The sequence below is a fragment of the Oncorhynchus nerka genome, linkage group LG9a (genome assembly GCF_034236695.1).
Source record: "Oncorhynchus nerka isolate Pitt River linkage group LG9a, Oner_Uvic_2.0, whole genome shotgun sequence".
In the NCBI taxonomy this organism is placed as follows: domain Eukaryota; kingdom Metazoa; phylum Chordata; class Actinopteri; order Salmoniformes; family Salmonidae; genus Oncorhynchus; species Oncorhynchus nerka.
The window spans coordinates 4,400,868-4,419,173 of record NC_088404.1 but is presented as its reverse complement, the minus strand read 5'-3'; the positions used below and the strand labels follow the sequence as shown (position 1 = coordinate 4,419,173).

The following is an 18,306-nucleotide window of genomic DNA, read 5'->3' as shown; positions in this document are numbered from 1 at the left end:
TTACCACAGCCACAAAGTCATAATTACGTCTGAACCACGCTTATTTCCACCATTTATCTTCTTAAAATCTGATTTTAAACCTAATCCTAACCGTATGTGTAACCCGAATGAAGAGCAAAAAACACATGTTTGTTTTCATGAATTTTTAGGATAGCCATTTCGACTTTGTCGCCGTGGTAACTAGTGAGCACCCTCTTTAGCCACACTCAACATGGTGTGGCTATTGTAAACAATCTACTTTACAGCAACTACGATCTACTGTCGTAAATTGCATTTGGCATCCCCATGCTATGGATACAAGCTTGCTGACAGAATTATGTGTCCACACGTGGGTAAGTTTCTTTATCAACCAATGTTTTTTTTGTATGTATCATGACACTCGTATTTAGCTAATAAGATCCAGTTTGTTTGTGATACTAACGTTAAGCTAGCTACGTTTTGTCAAGCACACTAGTTTCAAGAATGCTAGCTACCAAAACTCATGTTAGCGCCAGTTAGCTAACGTTAACTAACTCGAATTATCTAAAGTGAACTAGAGTAGTACAATCTCTCCGTCTCTGGCAGTTGTGTACCGGTGATTTACTGAAGCAGTGTCATATGTTAAATATGAACACAGTAGGAACTGCATCTCAATTCGCACTGTCAATACAGTAGGAACTGCATCTCAATTCGCACTGTCAATACAGTAGGAACTGGATCTCAATTCGCACTGTCAATACCTCCTGCAACATTGCAGGGAACCAACAGCTATTGGCAGTTAGGACAGGGGCATGTTGAAGACCTGTCAGTGCCCAGGCTCGCTGATGGAGCCCTATAGATGGGGGCGGGGCGCCAACTCAGTGGAGGTGGTGGGCATTCGACTGTGGTCTCTGGTGCGTGTGGCACACTAATATCTGCAAAAGGTTGACTTTGTCTCCCTCTGCTGGACATATGGCTTCTAATTTTGGTGTGTCAATAAAGCTATGTGAATAACATTTTTCTGCGTATGCATTACACAGTATATACAACTAATAAGTTATTATCCTTCTCTTCTTCTAACTCCCTCATTCTCTTCCTCCTCAACCGCCTCTTCCACTTCCTCGTCCTCCTCCACGTCCCCTTCCTCCACCTCCTCTTCTTCCACCTCTTCCCCCACTGCCTCTTCCTCCTCCCTCCAGAGAAAGGAGAGCTGCTGGTGTGTGGCCAGAACCACAGAGGTCAGCTGGGACTGGGTCACTGTTTAGAGGTCACCACCTTTCAACTCTGTCCTCTCATTGGTCAGAGGGTTGCACACGTGTCCTGTGGTTGGGATTTCACACTCGTCCTCACTGGTGAGTGGAAGAGAATGTACTGCTCATTCTCTCTGGGGAGAGAGGCAGAGAATGTACTGGAGCAGCAGCTCTGACCTGGGTCAGGTCTCTGTGACAGTCATCACAACACCTTAGTTGTCAAAACCAGAGACCTGAATGTCTTGACGTATATCTAGGTGTTCATGCTTGTCATTTTATATCAACATGTTTTGTTTCTCCTCTCTCAGATCATGGCCAGGTACTGACGTGTGGATCTAATGCATACGGCCAGTTGGGTGTCTCAGAGCCAATCCCTCATTCTGTGGTGCTGCTGCCCATTCAGTCTGTAAGGGAGCCAGTGATCAGAGTGGCAGCAGGACTCAGACATCCACTAACTGTCACTGGTAAGACATACCTGTCACTGATAAGACATACCTGTGTTAGAGGAATTCTAAATTCCTATATGTTTTGTAGCCAAAACCAAATTCACACTCTATCTATTTCATAATAAGTTGTAAATGTATCATTTGCATGAAATAGAAAGGGACCAGTCTTAAAAACAAGTTCAGCATTTATTCTTGATGAGTACTGACCAAAAATAAAAAAGAACCTTACATTTTAAAGAGAGAACATAAAATGACATCATCAGTTTCTCACACTCTCCGATCCACACAATAGCGCAGTGTCTTCAGGTCTGGAGATGTCTTCTACTCCCCTCATAAAACAACATTCCAATCTGTCTAAAATATAAACTTTTCTCCACTAATGGAACATCAAACAAACATTCTTATCTGTCTGAAAAGATATGCCCTCCTTCTCCCTTTCCCGCAAGGTACAGACAATTAATTTGTTTTACTTACATTTTCAGTAACAGCTTAACCAAGAACCCATACATTTCATACCATAACATAATAGTATTAGAATAAATGGTTCTAATTAAACATGTATATACATAATTAATCATTTCAACTATAATTTCCTCCAACAATCCTCCCTTTGATTAAATATTATACATTCAAATCTACATCTAGTTTTATCATAACATAAAAAAGAAAAATATGAACAAACTTACAAATAACCTTATTATAAAGGTTTATCCGATTTATCATATGAATAGACACATAACCAACATTATTATAAATGTATATCCGACTCTTTACCCATCATTAATCAAATCTAACGTTAATTTAACCTTTAAACCTACGTTACATTTACATTTACATTTAAGTCATTTAGCAGGCGCTCTTATCCAGAGCGACTTACAAATTGGTGCTTTCACCTTATGACATCCAGTGGAACAGCCACTTTACAATAGTGCATCTAGGTCTTTTAAGGGGGGAGAAGGATTACTTTATCCTATCCTAGGTATTCCTTAAAGAGGTGGGGTTTCAGGTGTCTCCGGAAGGTGGTGATTGACTCCGCTGTCCTGGCGTCGTGAGGGAGTTTGTTCCACCATTGGGGGGCCAGAGCAGCGAACAGTTTTGACTGGGCTGAGCGGGAACTGTACTTCCTCAGTGGTAGGGAGGCGAGCAGGCCAGAGGTGGATGAACGCAGTGCCCTTGTTTGGGTGTAGGGTCTGATCAGAGCCTGGAGGTAGTGAGGTGCCGTTCCCCTCACAGCTCCGTAGGCAAGCACCATGGTCTTGTAGCGGATGCGAGCTTCAACTGGAAGCCAGTGGAGAGAGCGGAGGAGCGGGGTGACGTGAGAGAACTTGGGAAGGTTGAACACCAGACGGGCTGCGGCGTTCTGGATGAGTTGTAGGGGTTTAATGGCACAGGCAGGGAGCCCAGCCAACAGCGAGTTGCAGTAATCCAGACGGGAGATGACAAGTGCCTGGATTAGGACCTGCGCCGCTTCCTGTGTGAGGCAGGGTCGTACTCTGCGGATGTTGTAGAGCATGAACCTACAGGAACGGGCCACCGCCTTGATGTTATTTGAGAACGACAGGGTGTTGTCCAGGATCACGCCAAGGTTCTTAGCGCTCTGGGACGAGGACACAATGGAGTTGTCAACCGTGATGGCGAGATCATGGAACGGGCAGTCCTTCCCGGGAGGAAGAGCAGCTCCGTCTTGCCGAGGTTCAGCTTGAGGTGATGATCCGTCATCCACACTGATATGTCTGCCAGACATGCAGAGATGCGATTCGCCACCTGGTCGTCAGAAGGGGGAAAGGAGAAGATTAATTGTGTGTCGTCTGCATAGCAATGATAGGAGAGACCATGTGAGGTTATGACAGAGCCAAGTGACTTGGTGTATAGCGAGAATAGGAGAGGGCCTAGAACAGAGCCCTGGGGGACACCAGTGGTGAGAGCACGTGGTGAGGAGATGGATTCTCGCCACGCCACCTGGTAGGAGCGACCTGTCAGGTAGGACGCAATCCAAGCGTGGGCCGCGCCGGAGATGCCCAACTCGAGAGGGTGGAGAGGAGGATCTGATGGTTCACAGTATCGAAGGCAGCCGATAGGTCTAGAAGGATGAGAGCAGAGGAGAGAGAGTTAGCTTTAGCAGTGCGGAGCGCCTCCGTGATACAGAGAAGAGCAGTCTCAGTTGAATGACTAGTCTTGAAACCTGACTGATTTGGATCAAGAAGGTCATTCTGAGAGAGATAGCGGGAGAGCTGGCCAAGGACGGCACGTTCAAGAGTTTTGGAGAGAAAAGAAAGAAGGGATACTGGTCTGTAGTTGTTGACATCGGAGGGATCGAGTGTAGGTTTTTTCAGAAGGGGTGCAACTCTCGCTCTCTTGAAGACGGGAGGGACGTAGCCAGCGGTCAGGGATGAGTTGATGAGCGAGGTGAGGTAAGGGAGAAGGTCACCGGAGATGGTCTGGAGAAGAGAGGAGGGGATAGGGTCAAGCGGGCAGGTTGTTGGGCGGCCGGCCGTCACAAGACGCGAGATGTCATCTGGAGAGAGAGGGAGAAAGAGGTCAGAGCACAGGGTAGGGCAGTGTGAGCAGAACCAGCGGTGTCGTTTGACTTAGCAAACGAGGATCGGATGTCGTCGACCTTCTTTTCAAAATGGTTGACGAAGTCATCTGCAGAGAGGGAGGAGGGGGAGGGGGAGGAGGATTCAAGAGGGAGGAGAAGGTGGCAAAGAGCTTCCTAGGGTTAGAGGCAGATGCTTGGAATTTAGAGTGGTAGAAAGTGGCTTTAGCAGCAGAGACAGAGGAGGAAAATGTAGAGAGGAGGGAGTGAAAGGATGCCAGGTCCGCAGGGAGGCGAGTTTTCCTCCATTTCCGCTCGGCTGCCCGGAGCCCTGTTCTGTGAGCTCGCAATGAGTCGTCGAGCCACGGAGCGGGAGGGGAGGACCGAGCCGGCCTGGAGGATAGGGGACATAGAGAGTCAAAGGATGCAGAAAGGGAGGAGAGGAGGGTTGAGGAGGCAGAATCAGGAGATAGGTTGGAGAAGGTTTGAGCAGAGGGAAGAGATGATAGGATGGAAGAGGAGAGAGTAGCGGGGGAGAGAGAGCGAAGGTTGGGACGGCGCGATACCATCCGAGTAGGGGCAGTGTGGGAAGTGTTGGATGAGAGCGAGAGGGAAAAGGATACAAGGTAGTGGTCGGAGACTTGGAGGGGAGTTGCAATGAGGTTAGTGGAGGAACAGCATCTAGTAAAGATGAGGTCGAGCGTATTGCCTGCCTTGTGAGTAGGGGGGGAAGGTGAGAGGGTGAGGTCAAAAGAGGAGAGGAGTGGAAAGAAGGAGGCAGAGAGGAATGAGTCAAAGGTAGACGTCAGAATTCTTAACAAGATTTTCGTTACAATCTTTATTAAAAAAACAGTCTAATATTGAGATGGGATACAACCTAGCCTCCCTAAACATCAAAAATGGTCTCATCAAATATAAACACAAATAAACAAATCAAAGATCCCGATTCGTCCACTTGTTCTGTAGTCAGGCATTCAGTCCTCCACGGGTCAGAACCTGGAATCGACCTCACCATCTATTGTCATAGATTACTCCAGAGTCCTGGAAATAAGGCCTCATACACAGGGAATTAGACAACAGTCCCATAAAACTAAAACAGTCACACAGGTGAATGTAGCCCATAACACAGTGGTCATAACATTTTTCCATTTTCCAAACGTACTATCAAAACCCAATCAGTCAGAGAAGTATCCACCCCAGAGTTTTCTGCCAACCCGTGAGCCAGGGTGGTCAAACCAGCTGAGGCTTCGGGCACTGATTCGTCCGGAGCTGTGTTATTTGGGATGTAAGCACGAACATGGTCCTGATAATCACGCATACTTCTCCCTTTTCCGCCATTAACATATCGAATGCAATTCTATTCTGCCAAGCCATCCAGCTGGTTGCTTCAGTCTGTTCTGCAAAACCTTTAATAGCATCTCTAGTATACTTGTTAAAGCACTGTTGATTATCATAAATATAATTAATCCAGTCCACGTTCTTATTGAAAGTAGAGCCCCGGAAATGCTTAACTCTAATCCTGCTAGGATCTGATTTCTTGCTTTGACTCATCTGGCACCTCCCCTGGAACCCCAATGTTATCAATGTATACCTTGTCATCAAATGACCCAGATGGAGTGCTTCTCTATTCCCGTTTAGATAACTTCATGTCCTGGTGTCGAATGAGTGTAAAAGGCATCCCCAAATGCACTAACGCACATGACCCCACCCAATCTGTGGGTAATACTGGCCATAGAATTGTTCCCCCACACAACCACCAGATGTCAGCCCTGGCCCACCTTACTTTACTGAAATATTCAGAGTTTAACCAACCTCTCAAATCCAACATGGTCTTATTAGTGGTAACATTCTCTGTTCTATTACAAGTACTAACTTCTCCCACATATTTTCCATGAGTACTATACTGGGCCAAACAGTAATAATCTCCTCTGGATATTGTAAAGGGAAGAACCTGGGGATTTAAATAGTGCAAATCAATACAACTGTCATTATCTGGCATTCCTGCTTTCGTGAACAGCTTTACCATACCGGCCCAAACTCCTCTACCCAGAACCGTACTAGGGTGTCGACCAAGACCTGGTCATCTCCATACCACAACCCTAGATCCTCCTTCATTTCTATTTAAAGGGTTAAGCGTATCTTCATGCAATACATCCCTCTCTCCTGATTACAATCAAAAACTCTCACCTTCGCTATACTCCACATCCTTCCATACTGGGTGAGTGGATTCATATAGCCCTCTCTCTCCAAATGAGCTATGACCTGTGTCCACAATCAATATGGGAACCTGCACCGATATATGCCATAATGGCTCAGAGTCCTAGACTGCCATGTAGTTAGAGACTCCATTTTGGTCTACATAAAACTCCATTGAGAGATCCTTCCCAACCTCTACTCTAACTTCCTGTCTACCCAGATCTAGGGATCTCTTATGCTTATTTTGGAACAAAATCCTCATAGTCTAAACCATGGGTCAAATTACCACTCTCCGCATACTCGAGTAGGACGTGCTGTATCAGGAATATGTCACCCACGATAAGACAGCTCAGACGAACAGCTTCCATGTGAAGCCCCACCCTCTCCCCTAGAACACATCACTTAGCAAGAGCCAGACACATCTTCACTTCTATGAACAACAACAGTGAGGAAAGGACAGGTAAGGTATTTTTCATTCGAGAGATGGCCCCCAGAATTCTGTTAATTCCAGTTCTCCTCTCGAACTCTGTTATTGTTCGACAGGATCATGGTGTCTTACCCTCCCGCATTGCGATATGAATCCGGGTAGCTCTTTCAGCTAGCTGTCACCAGGAGTCCTTGGTATGGTCCCCCCAACAAGCCTCTGGGACTGGATTGAGTGACTTCACCTGTAGTTCACCTGTAGTGCATAAAATCTTGGACATACAGGTTTGGTTAACAAACAGTTTCTCATTTGTTCTGTTTATTAGCTAAAACATTTTTTTATTATTTAATTATCCCGTAGGTCACATTAGTTAATTATCCCGTAGGTCACATCCTATCCTAAAACACAATTTACCCATCCCCCCTTTGTTACCTGGCTCTGCCCAGGTAACAACCTTGCCTACTCTTAAACAATGACTTAGGTAAGATTTAGTAAATTATCCCAATGTCTAACATCATCATGTAGGAGCGCCTTTTAAATGTTCCACATGTCCAATTCTCTCTTGGGCGTCCATTCATGTCAATCCTGTAACAATACTCTGTCAAGTTTCTTATCTACTTTAAAGAACTATCTGTACTACTTATATATTTTCTTAAATATATATATTACCGATAACCCTTTTCTCTCATATCTCTCAAATTCCACTAAGCTTCTAACTGTTTGACTTTATCTACAATCATTGATTTTAGAAAAAACATGTCTATGAGCGGCTTTTCTCTAAAGTCCTTACATTTCCTGAATCAATCTATCTTAATCCTAACAATAATCCTAAATCATCACAGATGTCCTATATTCCTGTTAAATGTAATACTATTTAAAAACTTATAATAATCAAACAAAGTCTAATAAATGATAACCATATCACAATCCTTCCTACACTAACAAGCCCTCTCCTTCGGGGACCCTCAGTATTCTATCTGACAATAACATGAATTTAATATGTGTTGCAAAGTGTGGAATACCTTATCTACAGTAATTTATCACCCCTAAAAACTGCAACTTATTTTTCTATGTAATTCCCTGCCTTATTGGCTTAATCTATCTTATCTTCCCCTATTTATTCTCAATGATAAATATGACTTTTTCTCTGTTACAATACCAAATCATTAATAGCCCATTCAAAAACTTCACAGCTAATGTTGTAAAACAGAATCCTGAACCACTTTCTCATTTGCGGTTCAAACAATAATTCCAACCAAAACTCCATTATAATGAATTTACCTTAAAACTAGTAACTCAATATGACCACATTCATTATACAAATGACTCTCCCCTGAGGCTGATCAGACCTCAGAAGACAGTCACGATAAGATCAATAGGTCATAAAATAAAATAAAATTAACTTGTATAATTAAAACTCATAAACTAAAAACTCATAAAGTTCCATATGTGAGTGTGCCTCTTTAAAATACCTTTGCACTAAAACAAATAGTCCTAACAATGGTTTTATTTGTATATACTTGCAGACCTGTTTTAATTTGGTCGTTTATGGCCTCATTCTCCCTCAAGATTATAATCCCAGGAAACATTTAAAACTGAGACACCTAAACATCAATTTTCCCAGAAGAACACAACACACCTAACTAGCATTCACTATGCTAATTCCGATTCAGAAACTCAAAAGTGAACTATAAACTAAACCTAATGATGATTTCCCTTTAACTCAAATCATTAATCATAAGTTTTAAACAACGTCAATGTATATGTTTACTTAAATGAACATGCTACCCTTAGATACAATTAATCCGATAACATTATTGTATTACTTTTTCCCCTCTGCCGCAAATGTCGTACATTTCTCAGTGTAAGAAATCCTAATACCAGATATTTACTAAAAATGTAAACGCGTTTTCCCTTGGCTCCTTCAACTCACATCCTTTAGATAAATTCCATCCGTCCCGGTATGAAGAATCCTACTTAAACACACCAGAACAAATTAAGTTAAATCAACTCCTAGAATAACCAATCATCAGTAACCAATAAACAAACCACTTTTATCAGCAAAAACCAAACTATACAAAAACTCACTACTATACTGCTTCAGATGACAAAATTACTCAGAAACTCACATTTAAATCTCAATAAAACAAAACACCATCTGCGTGTTCCTCAAGAAAAACAACTTGCCCCTTTTACAGATGTTTATGTATCAGGGGAAAAACTCAAATAACCAAATTCAACCTAGCTAGTTTCCCGAAACATATGTAATTATGTTTTACTATAGAGGTTGCTTTTCAAACTTTAAATACCCTAACATGGTTCCACACAATGGAAAGTGCTCAAATTCACTGGTGTTACATAAACAATCAAACCTGGAATCACAACCATGGAATCCATTACCACGATGTTTTACGATTCATACATCCAGTCTCTCTCTCTCCCATAGCCTAGTTCAATCCAAACAAATGCCACAAATCTTATGATGCCTACCTAACGTATCAGCTGATTAGTTTTTAGCATCTTTCCTGACTATCCTGGCGACTCTCAAATTACTGTTAAAAATGTATTTTGTAATTTATATCAACTTCTGAAAAGTTACTCGAAACACTAATACACACGTTAACAGTCAAACAATTTTCTCCGTAACCCCCATTCACAACGTAATTTCCGTGGCGACCAATAGTGCTTCGCTAGTGATGTCATCATCAAGCGCTCAACCTTGGCCCAATCCGTAACGACTTCCAATGAATTGTAAATAATTGTTGTTCGATAACCCAAACCTAATTTATCACATCTGTTCAAATCCTGAATTATAATTTACCACCCCAACCAATATCTCTAAATTCGCTAATTTTATAAAAACATTTCAATGGGCATAAATCGTAATTGTCTCTTTGTTATCATTTAGAATTCATTTTGCTCTAAGTAACTGTCTCGTCTTTGACTCAGTATTTTAATTACTCCATTCCCAATACTTTATTCACTTGTCTAATTAAAACTCATACTAGCATATGTGAGTGTACACCTTTAAAATACCTTGTCACTGGGAACAGGGAAATCCCCTTAACCCAAACTTTTACTACTACAACGACACCCAATAATTCTGATAATCCCTTCACATCGTTTGTTTTAAATCTCTTGATGTTTCATGTAACTCATTCAGTCTATCTTCAAATTGTCGTCCCAAAATATTTTATACACTGCCATACTCTCGAACCACTGTGATTGACGTGCACTGTCCCTTTAAGCCAAGACATTTTATTTTTCCCCCGCAACGAAAAAACGGAAAACAGATCATGTTTAGAATACGTTACTTTTTGTTCGAATTCCCTGGCATTACCTAACCAAAAATCAATACCTAGGAAAACAATCACAACTTTTCACGATGAAACTATTCTTACCTATTTTATAGTCCAAAGCGTTGCACCATATAGCCCATTGAGTGCCTCGCACTTCCGTTGCAAACTGTAGCATCTTTCCAGACTATCTTTACAATACTTCTCCTTTTTAAAAGAAATGTATTTGGAACTTCTGGCCGCTTTTGAAAAGTAACTCTAAGCTATAATGCACGCATTTTCCCTTTAAATGCCACAACCCCTTTTCTCTGTCCTTAAAACTTGAGGAACGATGTTGTTCAACGTGAAACGTCATCACACATCTGCCTGCCTCTGTAAAATATATATTCCCTATTCAGATTGCGTTCGTTTTAAATTCTAATCATCAAAGTAAAACCAACCCAACTTCTCAACTTACCATACCCTAACATTTAAACGTACCATGTTTTGTGCTAAACTTATCATATGTCAGTCGATTCATAAATAGCTATAACGTCCGGATAGCATGAAATTGTATCGTATCTCTCCGTTATTCCCTACATTTAACTTTAGGTGACTTTCTCTTCTATGATACATTTATTTAAATACGACTCCCATCTCAATACATTATTCCCCCAGATCATTATGGGCAAAATAGCGTATTACCTCAAGTGTCTCGCCATTATTTTTAATGCCTTCTTTTTTAACAACATGTATTCAATCTAAAACACATAATAAATGTTCAGTTATATTTAGACAACCACTGGAGACCGTATTTTTCCGGCAAAACATGCAAATAGGTGAATTTCACTCTAATATCAGTTTTAGTTAACCGCCTCGGCTGGGAACCGAACCGTGGATTGCCGTTGGTAAAACTGCTGCGCTCACCACTATTACCACCAGCGCTATGAAATTGACTGAGACTCTCCGCAAATATACCCATTTTTACAGTTATCTGTATTTGTTACTCCGACATCTAGACAACAGAAAATAGCCCCAATTTAGACGCCCAACGTTTTCCCTCAGTTTAGGATTCTCATTAATCTCGCTCCCTTTGTATCTGTTTTATAAGGGATTCTAACTTTTCGACATCTAGGCGTCCGTCAAAACCATACCTTTTTCCCATTTAGGACAGAAATCTACATTCCTTCGATCTTTTTGATTCATATAACGGTAATCTTCCGTCTCTTCAGAAAGCAGTTTAGAGGGATTACTACCCATTATAATAAATTCCTGCCCCTCCTAATAATTCCAATCTTCAACACTTTATGTTAATTTCTCTTTATTGGAATCCTTATTTACTCACTCCTAGTAATTCCAATATTTAACACCTTATGGTTAATATCTCTTTATTGGAATCCTCATCTACTAAAGTCTGACATTAAGTCTCACCCGTATACAATACATTACTGTTCCTATAGGACTTCTGCTAAGATTGTCGCTCCAAATCAGCCTACTTGTAGGGTTGACCGAGGACAAATAGACAGTCTCAAGAGTCTCCGTCCACTCGTCGTTCAATCTGATACTAGTTTTCACCCGTATACAGCGATCACTGTAGGAATATACAGTAATCACTGTTCCTATAGGACTTTGAACTAAAATGTCGCCCCAAATATAGCTTAATCTGTAGAGTTGATTGAAAATGACCAACGGAAAAGCAATTCAATTGTTCCCCATAATCTAAATAAAGACCACCAACTTGCAGTGTCTATTATCAAGAACTATATATCTATGGGGTCACTTGTTCTGTCTTTCCGCTGGATACATTGTTCAATCTGACATTTAACTCCCCCGTATACAGTAATCACTGTTCCTATGTCGCTCCAAACATAGCCTACTTGTAAAGTTGACCGAAAACAAATGGACCGAGGCCAGTCCCAAAACCAATCCTGCAGTGTCTATTCTTGAAAGCTGATGGTATAAAATCACCTGTTCCATTTCTTCCCCGGAACCTCAACCACACAATCACTTTTCACTATCAAGAACACAGACTACTAAAAACCGGGAACCCCCCCCGTCCATTCATCGCTTGATCTGACACCAGTTTTCACCCGTATACAGTGATCACTGTAGGAATATACAGTAAGTCGCTGTTCCTATAGGACTTTGAACTAAAATGTCGCTCCAAGCATAGCCTATTTGTAGAGTTGACTTTCAATCTGAGAACAACTTAAATCCACCCTATGATAATTTAAGTCATTCCCCCTTAATCAAGAATACAGATTACTGACCTTATCGCCGACTGGGAAAGCAATGTTCGTTGTATCTAGTCACCCTCCCTGATTTCTGTTATAATATGCCGGCCTTAATTTTAACCTCAATTCGGAGGCCAGGACTTTTTTTTAAACGGGTGTCTCCCGTCCGTGCACGATTTTCAGCGTACTACCTCCAGATAACAGGGAGGGGTATTTAGATCCGGGATCGAAGGACCAATTGATAGAGGAATTCTAAATTCCTATATGTTTTGTAGCCAAAACCAAATTCACACTGTATCTATTTCATAATAAGTTGTAAATTTATCATTTGCATGAAATAGAAAGGGACCAGTCTTAAAAACAAGTTCAGCATTTATTCTTGATGAGTACTGACCAAAAATACAAAGAACCTTACATTTTAAAGAGAGAACATAAAATGACATCATCAGTTTCTCACACTCTCTCCGATCCACACAATAGCGCAGTGTCTTCAGGTCTGGAGATGTCTTCTACTCCCCTCATAAAACAAACATTCCAATCTGTCTAAAAAATAAACTTTTCTCCACTAATGGAACATCAAACAAACATTCTTATCTGTCTGAAAAGATATACCCTCTCCCTTTCCCGCAAGGTACAGACAATTAATTTGTTTTACTTACATTTTCAGTAACAGCTTAACCAAGAACCCATATATTTCATACCATAACATAATAGTATTAGAATAAATGGTTCTTAAATAAATGTAAACATAATTAATCATTTCAACTATAATTTCCTCCAACAACTACCTTTTTATTTGGGCATTTTTATTGTTCAGAAATGTGGTGGGCACTCTCTTCGTTCGCTGGACTTTATCCTGCTAACTGTTCCAAATGTCTAAACTGATTTTGGTCAAAGGGATTTTATGTACTCTGGGCCATCGTCCTGGAACGCCTTACAAAATACTTTTAAAGTGGAAGAACTTGTCCCGATTGGTGTTTTTAAATCACTGATGAAGGATTTTGAGGCTGATTCCCTGACCTGTCAAAGTTTTTAATTTGCTCTTTTTGATTTTGTTATACTCTTGTGAATTCAATGGTTTTTAAAAGATTACTTGTAGTTTTTCATGTTGTCTGTCTGTAATATTTGTAATGACTTTGTGCTGCCTATCTTGGCCAGGACGCTCTTGAAAAATATATTTTAAATCTCAATGAGCCCTTCCTGGTTAAATAAAGGTTAAATAAAAATAAAACTATCCCTCTGTTGGACCAGAAGGAGGAGATTATGAAACCATAGAAAATCTGGTATTGATATTTGTAGCCAACAACCATTACAACATCAAGAACTACCACAACAACAACAACAACAGAAAGTCCAACAACAACAACTACCCCAACAACAAGAACAACAACAGAAAGTCCAACAACAACTACCACAACAACATCAACAACAACAGAAAGTCCAACAACAACAACTACCCCAACAACAACAACAACAACAGAAAGTCCAACAACAACAACTACCCCAACAACAACAACAACAACAGAAAGTCCAACAACTACAACAACAGAACTTCCATCAACCACAACTATGTCAACAACTCCATCCACAAAAATAAAAGTAACAGAGGAAGTTACAACTGTCCAGAATCAACTGCACCTACTACCACTACCACAACAACAACAACAACCACTACAGAAAGTCTGTCAACCACAACAACATATAAGACAACAACATATTCCATAACAAGTGAATCAACAGAGGAAGTTACAACTGGTCCAGAATCAACAACACCCACAACAACCATTACACCATCAACAACAACAACAACACCCACCACAGAAAGTCCAACAACCACAACAACATCTAAGACAACAACATATTCCACAACAAGAGAAACAACAGAGGAAATTAAAACTGGCCCTGAGTCAACTCCACCAACAACAACCCCTACTACTACCACAACAACAACTCAGACGAGGACTACCTCTGAGGAAACGACAACAGCCACCACCAACGCATCTACCACAACAACAGACTTCACTGTAGTCACAAATCCACCATACACGAAAGCAACTCAAAAAACAAATCTCAACTTTGACAATACAGACAGAAGAAACTACTATATCAAACCCAACCACAACCCCTACCATTACCCCAACAACAACCCCTACCATTACCCCAACAACAACCCCTACCATTACCCCAACGACAACCCTTACCATTACCCCAACAACAATCCCTACAATTACCCCAACAACAACCCCTACCATTACCCCAACGACAACCCTTACCATTACCCCAACAACAACCCCTACCATTACCCCAACAACAACCCCTACCTTTACCCCAAGAACAAGCCTTACCATTACCCCAACAACAACCCTATCATTACCCCAACAACAACCCCTACCTTTACCCCAAGAACAAGCCTTACCTTTACCCCAACAACAACCCTATCATTACCCCAACAACAACCCCTACCATTACCCCAACAACAACCCCTACCACAACCCCAACAACAACCCCTACCACTACCCCAACAACAACCCCTACCACTACCCCAACAACAACCCCTATTATTACCCCAACAACAACCCCTACCATTACCCCAACAACAACCCCTACCACTACCCCAACAATAACCTCTATCATTACCCCAACCCCAACTAATATCACTACACCAACAACAACCCCTATCATTACCACTACCACTACGCCTACCACCTCCACAACCACTACCATTACCCCAACAACAACCCATATCATTACCCCAACATCATCAACCCCTACCACTACCACAACCCCTACCGCTACCAACCCCTACTGCTACCACAACCTCTACCACTACCCCAACCTCTACCCCTACCACTACCTCTACCCCTACCCCTACCACTACCACAACCCCTACCGCTACCACAACCCCTACCGCTACCACAACCCCTACCGCTACCACAACCCCTACCGCTACCACAACCCCTACCGCTACCACAACCTCTACCGCTACCACAACCTCTACCACTACCCCAACCTCTACCCCTACCACTACCACACCACCCCCTACCACTACCACAACCCCTACCGCTACCACAACCTCTACCACTACCCCAACCTCTACCCCTACCGCTATCACAACCTCTACCACTACCCCAACCTCTACCCCTACCACTACCACAACCCCTACCACTACCACAACCCCTACCGCTACCACAACCTCTACCGCTACCACAATCCGTACCACTACCACAACCCCTACCGCTACCACAATCCCTACCACTATCCCAACCTCTACCGCTACCACAACCTCTACCACTACCCCAACCTCTACCCCTACCACTACCCCAACCCCTACCACTACCACAACCTCTACCCCTACCACTACCACAACCCTACCACTACCACAACCCCTACCGCTACCACAACCTCTACCACTACCCCAACCTCTACCTCTACCACTACCACAACCCCTACCACTACCACCCCTATCACAACCCCTTCCTCTACCCCTACCAATTCCACAACCCCTACCACTACCACAACCCCAACCTCTACCCTTACCACTACCACAACCCCAACCTCTACCCCTACCACTACCACAACCCCTATCACAACCCCTTCCTCTACCCCTACCACTACCACAACCCCAACCTCTACCCCCCCAACCTACCACCTACCACTACCCCAACCTCTACCACTACCCCAACCTCAACCCCTACCACTACCACAACCCCTACCGCTACCACAACCTCTACCACTACCCCAACCTCTACCCCTACCACTACCTCTACCCCTACCCCTACCTCTACCACTACCCCAACCTCTACCACTACCCCAACCTCTACCCCAACCTCTACCCCTACCACTACCACAACCCCTACCACTACCACAACCCCAACCTCTACCCCTACCACTACCCCAACCTCTACCACTACCCCAACCTCTACCCCTACCACTACCACTACCCCAACCTCTACCCCTACCCCAACCTCTACCCCTACCACTACCACTACCACAACCCCTATCACAACCCCTTCCTTTTCCACCTCCACAAATCCTACCACATTATGTTTTTGGACATATAAAAATCTACCTTTCCCTGCTGATAAGCTTCCTTCATTAAAATGATAAACATATTGCGTTCATGCACTTAATTTAATATCTATTTGTTAATAATAATAGGTTTTTGTTTAGGTTCCTTGATACATAATGAGACTGACGGGGCAGGCTGGTGTTTCACGTCCTACTGTAACTCAAGTTGTGTTGTTGAGAGACAAGCCAGACCATGTCTCTCTACGACCCCAGCTACAGTCAGCACTGTCTCAACTACAGTCAGCACTGTCTCAGCTACAGTCAGCACTGTCTCAACTACAGTCAGCACTGTCTCAACTACAGTCAGCATGGTCTCAACTACAGTCAGCACTGTCTCAGCTACAGTCAGCACTGTCTTAGCTACAGTCAGCACTGTCTCAACTACAGTCAGCACTGTCTCAACTACAGTCAGCACTGTCTCAGCTAGTCAGCACTGTCTCAACTACAGTCAGCACTGTCTCAGCTAGTCAGCACTGTCTCAACTACAGTCAGCACTGTCTCAGCTAGTCAGCACTGTCTCAGCTAGTCAGCACTGTCTCAACTACAGTCAGCACTGTCTCAACTACAGTCAGCACTGTCTCAACTACAGTCAGCACTGTCTCAGCTACAGTCAGCACTGTCTCAGCTAGTCAGCACTGTCTCAACTACAGTCAGCACTGTTTCAACTACAGTCAGCACTGTCTCAACTACAGTCAGCACTGTCTCAACTACAGTCAGCACTGTCTCAGCTAGTCAGCACTGTCTCAACTAGTCAGCACTGTCTCAGCTACAGTCAGCACTGTCTCAACTACAGTCAGCACTGTCTCAGCTAGTCAGCACTGTCTCAACTACAGTCAGCACTGTCTCAACTACAGTCAGCACTGTCTCAGCTAGTCAGCACTGTCTCAGCTACAGTCAGCACTGTCTCAGCTACAGTCAGCACTGTCTCAACTACAGTCAGCACTGTCTCAACTACAGTCTGCACTGTCTCAGCTAGTCAGCACTGTTTCAGCTACAGTCAGCACTGTTTCAGCAACAAAATAAGCTACACATACTACAACATCTACATTGTCCCCGACTACACCTTACACGGGCTGTGAATATGTCTTTCCACCAAGAAAGGTAATGAAATAAACTAAACAGAATTATTGTGTTTCTTAGTTCATAGTCATGTGTACTTTGTAGTGTTGTGTAGTTCATAGTGTTGTGTAGTTCATAGTGTTGTGTAGTTTATAGTATTGTGTAGTTCATAGTGTTGTGTAACTCATAGTGTTGTGTAGTTCATAGTATTGTGTAGTTCATAGTGTTGTGTAGTTTATAGTGTTGTGTAGTTCATAGTGTTGTGTAGTTTATAGTGTTGTGTAGTTCATAGTGTTGTGTAGTTCATAGTGTTGTGTAGTTTATAGTGTTGTGTAGTTCATAGTGTTGTGTAACTCATAGTGTTGTGTAGTTCATAGTATTGTGTAGTTCATAGTGTTGTGTAGTTCATAGTGTTGTGTAGTTTATAGTGTTGTGTAGTTCATAGTGTTGTGTAGCTCATAGTGTTGTGTAGTTCATAGTGTTGTGTAGTTCATAGTGTTGTGTAGTTTATAGTGTTGTGTAGTTCATAGTGTTGTGTAACTCATAGTGTTGTGTAGTTCATAGTATTGTGTAGTTCATAGTGTTGTGTAGTTCATAGTGTTGTGTAGTTTATAGTGTTGTGTAGTTCATAGTGTTGTGTAGCTCATAGTGTTGTGTAGTTCATAGTGTTGTGTAGTTCATAGTGTTGTGTAGTTTATAGTGTTGTGTAGTTCATAGTGTTGTGTAGCTCATAGTGTTGTGTAACTCATAGTGTTGTGTAGTTCATAGTGTTGTGTAGTTTATAGTGTTGTGTAGTTTATAGTGTTGTGTAGCTCATAGTGTTGTGTAACTCATAGTGTTGTGTAGTTCATAGTGTTGTG

At 42.4% G+C, this 18,306-nt stretch overlaps 1 protein-coding gene and 1 pseudogene across 2 annotated transcripts in view; both read left to right on the top strand.

Annotated features, from left to right (window-relative positions):
• The first annotated feature begins 252 nt into the window (after positions 1-252).
• LOC115117244 (intestinal mucin-like protein) overlaps positions 253-18,306 on the top strand; it is a 30,305-nt gene continuing 12,251 nt past the window's right edge. The window contains exons 1-4 of one of the 2 annotated variants that reach the window (XM_065022222.1): positions 253-332; positions 737-872; positions 1,158-1,310; positions 1,517-1,672. In XM_065022222.1, coding sequence (XP_064878294.1) covers positions 818-872; positions 1,158-1,310; positions 1,517-1,672 — 364 coding nt within the window. In that variant the 5' untranslated portion in view covers positions 253-332; positions 737-817. The remainder of the gene's footprint in view (positions 333-736; positions 873-1,157; positions 1,311-1,516; positions 1,673-18,306) is intronic. The other variant, XM_065022223.1, reaches the window with a different exon arrangement.
• Positions 15,412-16,423, top strand: LOC135573432 (mucin-2-like; annotated as a pseudogene).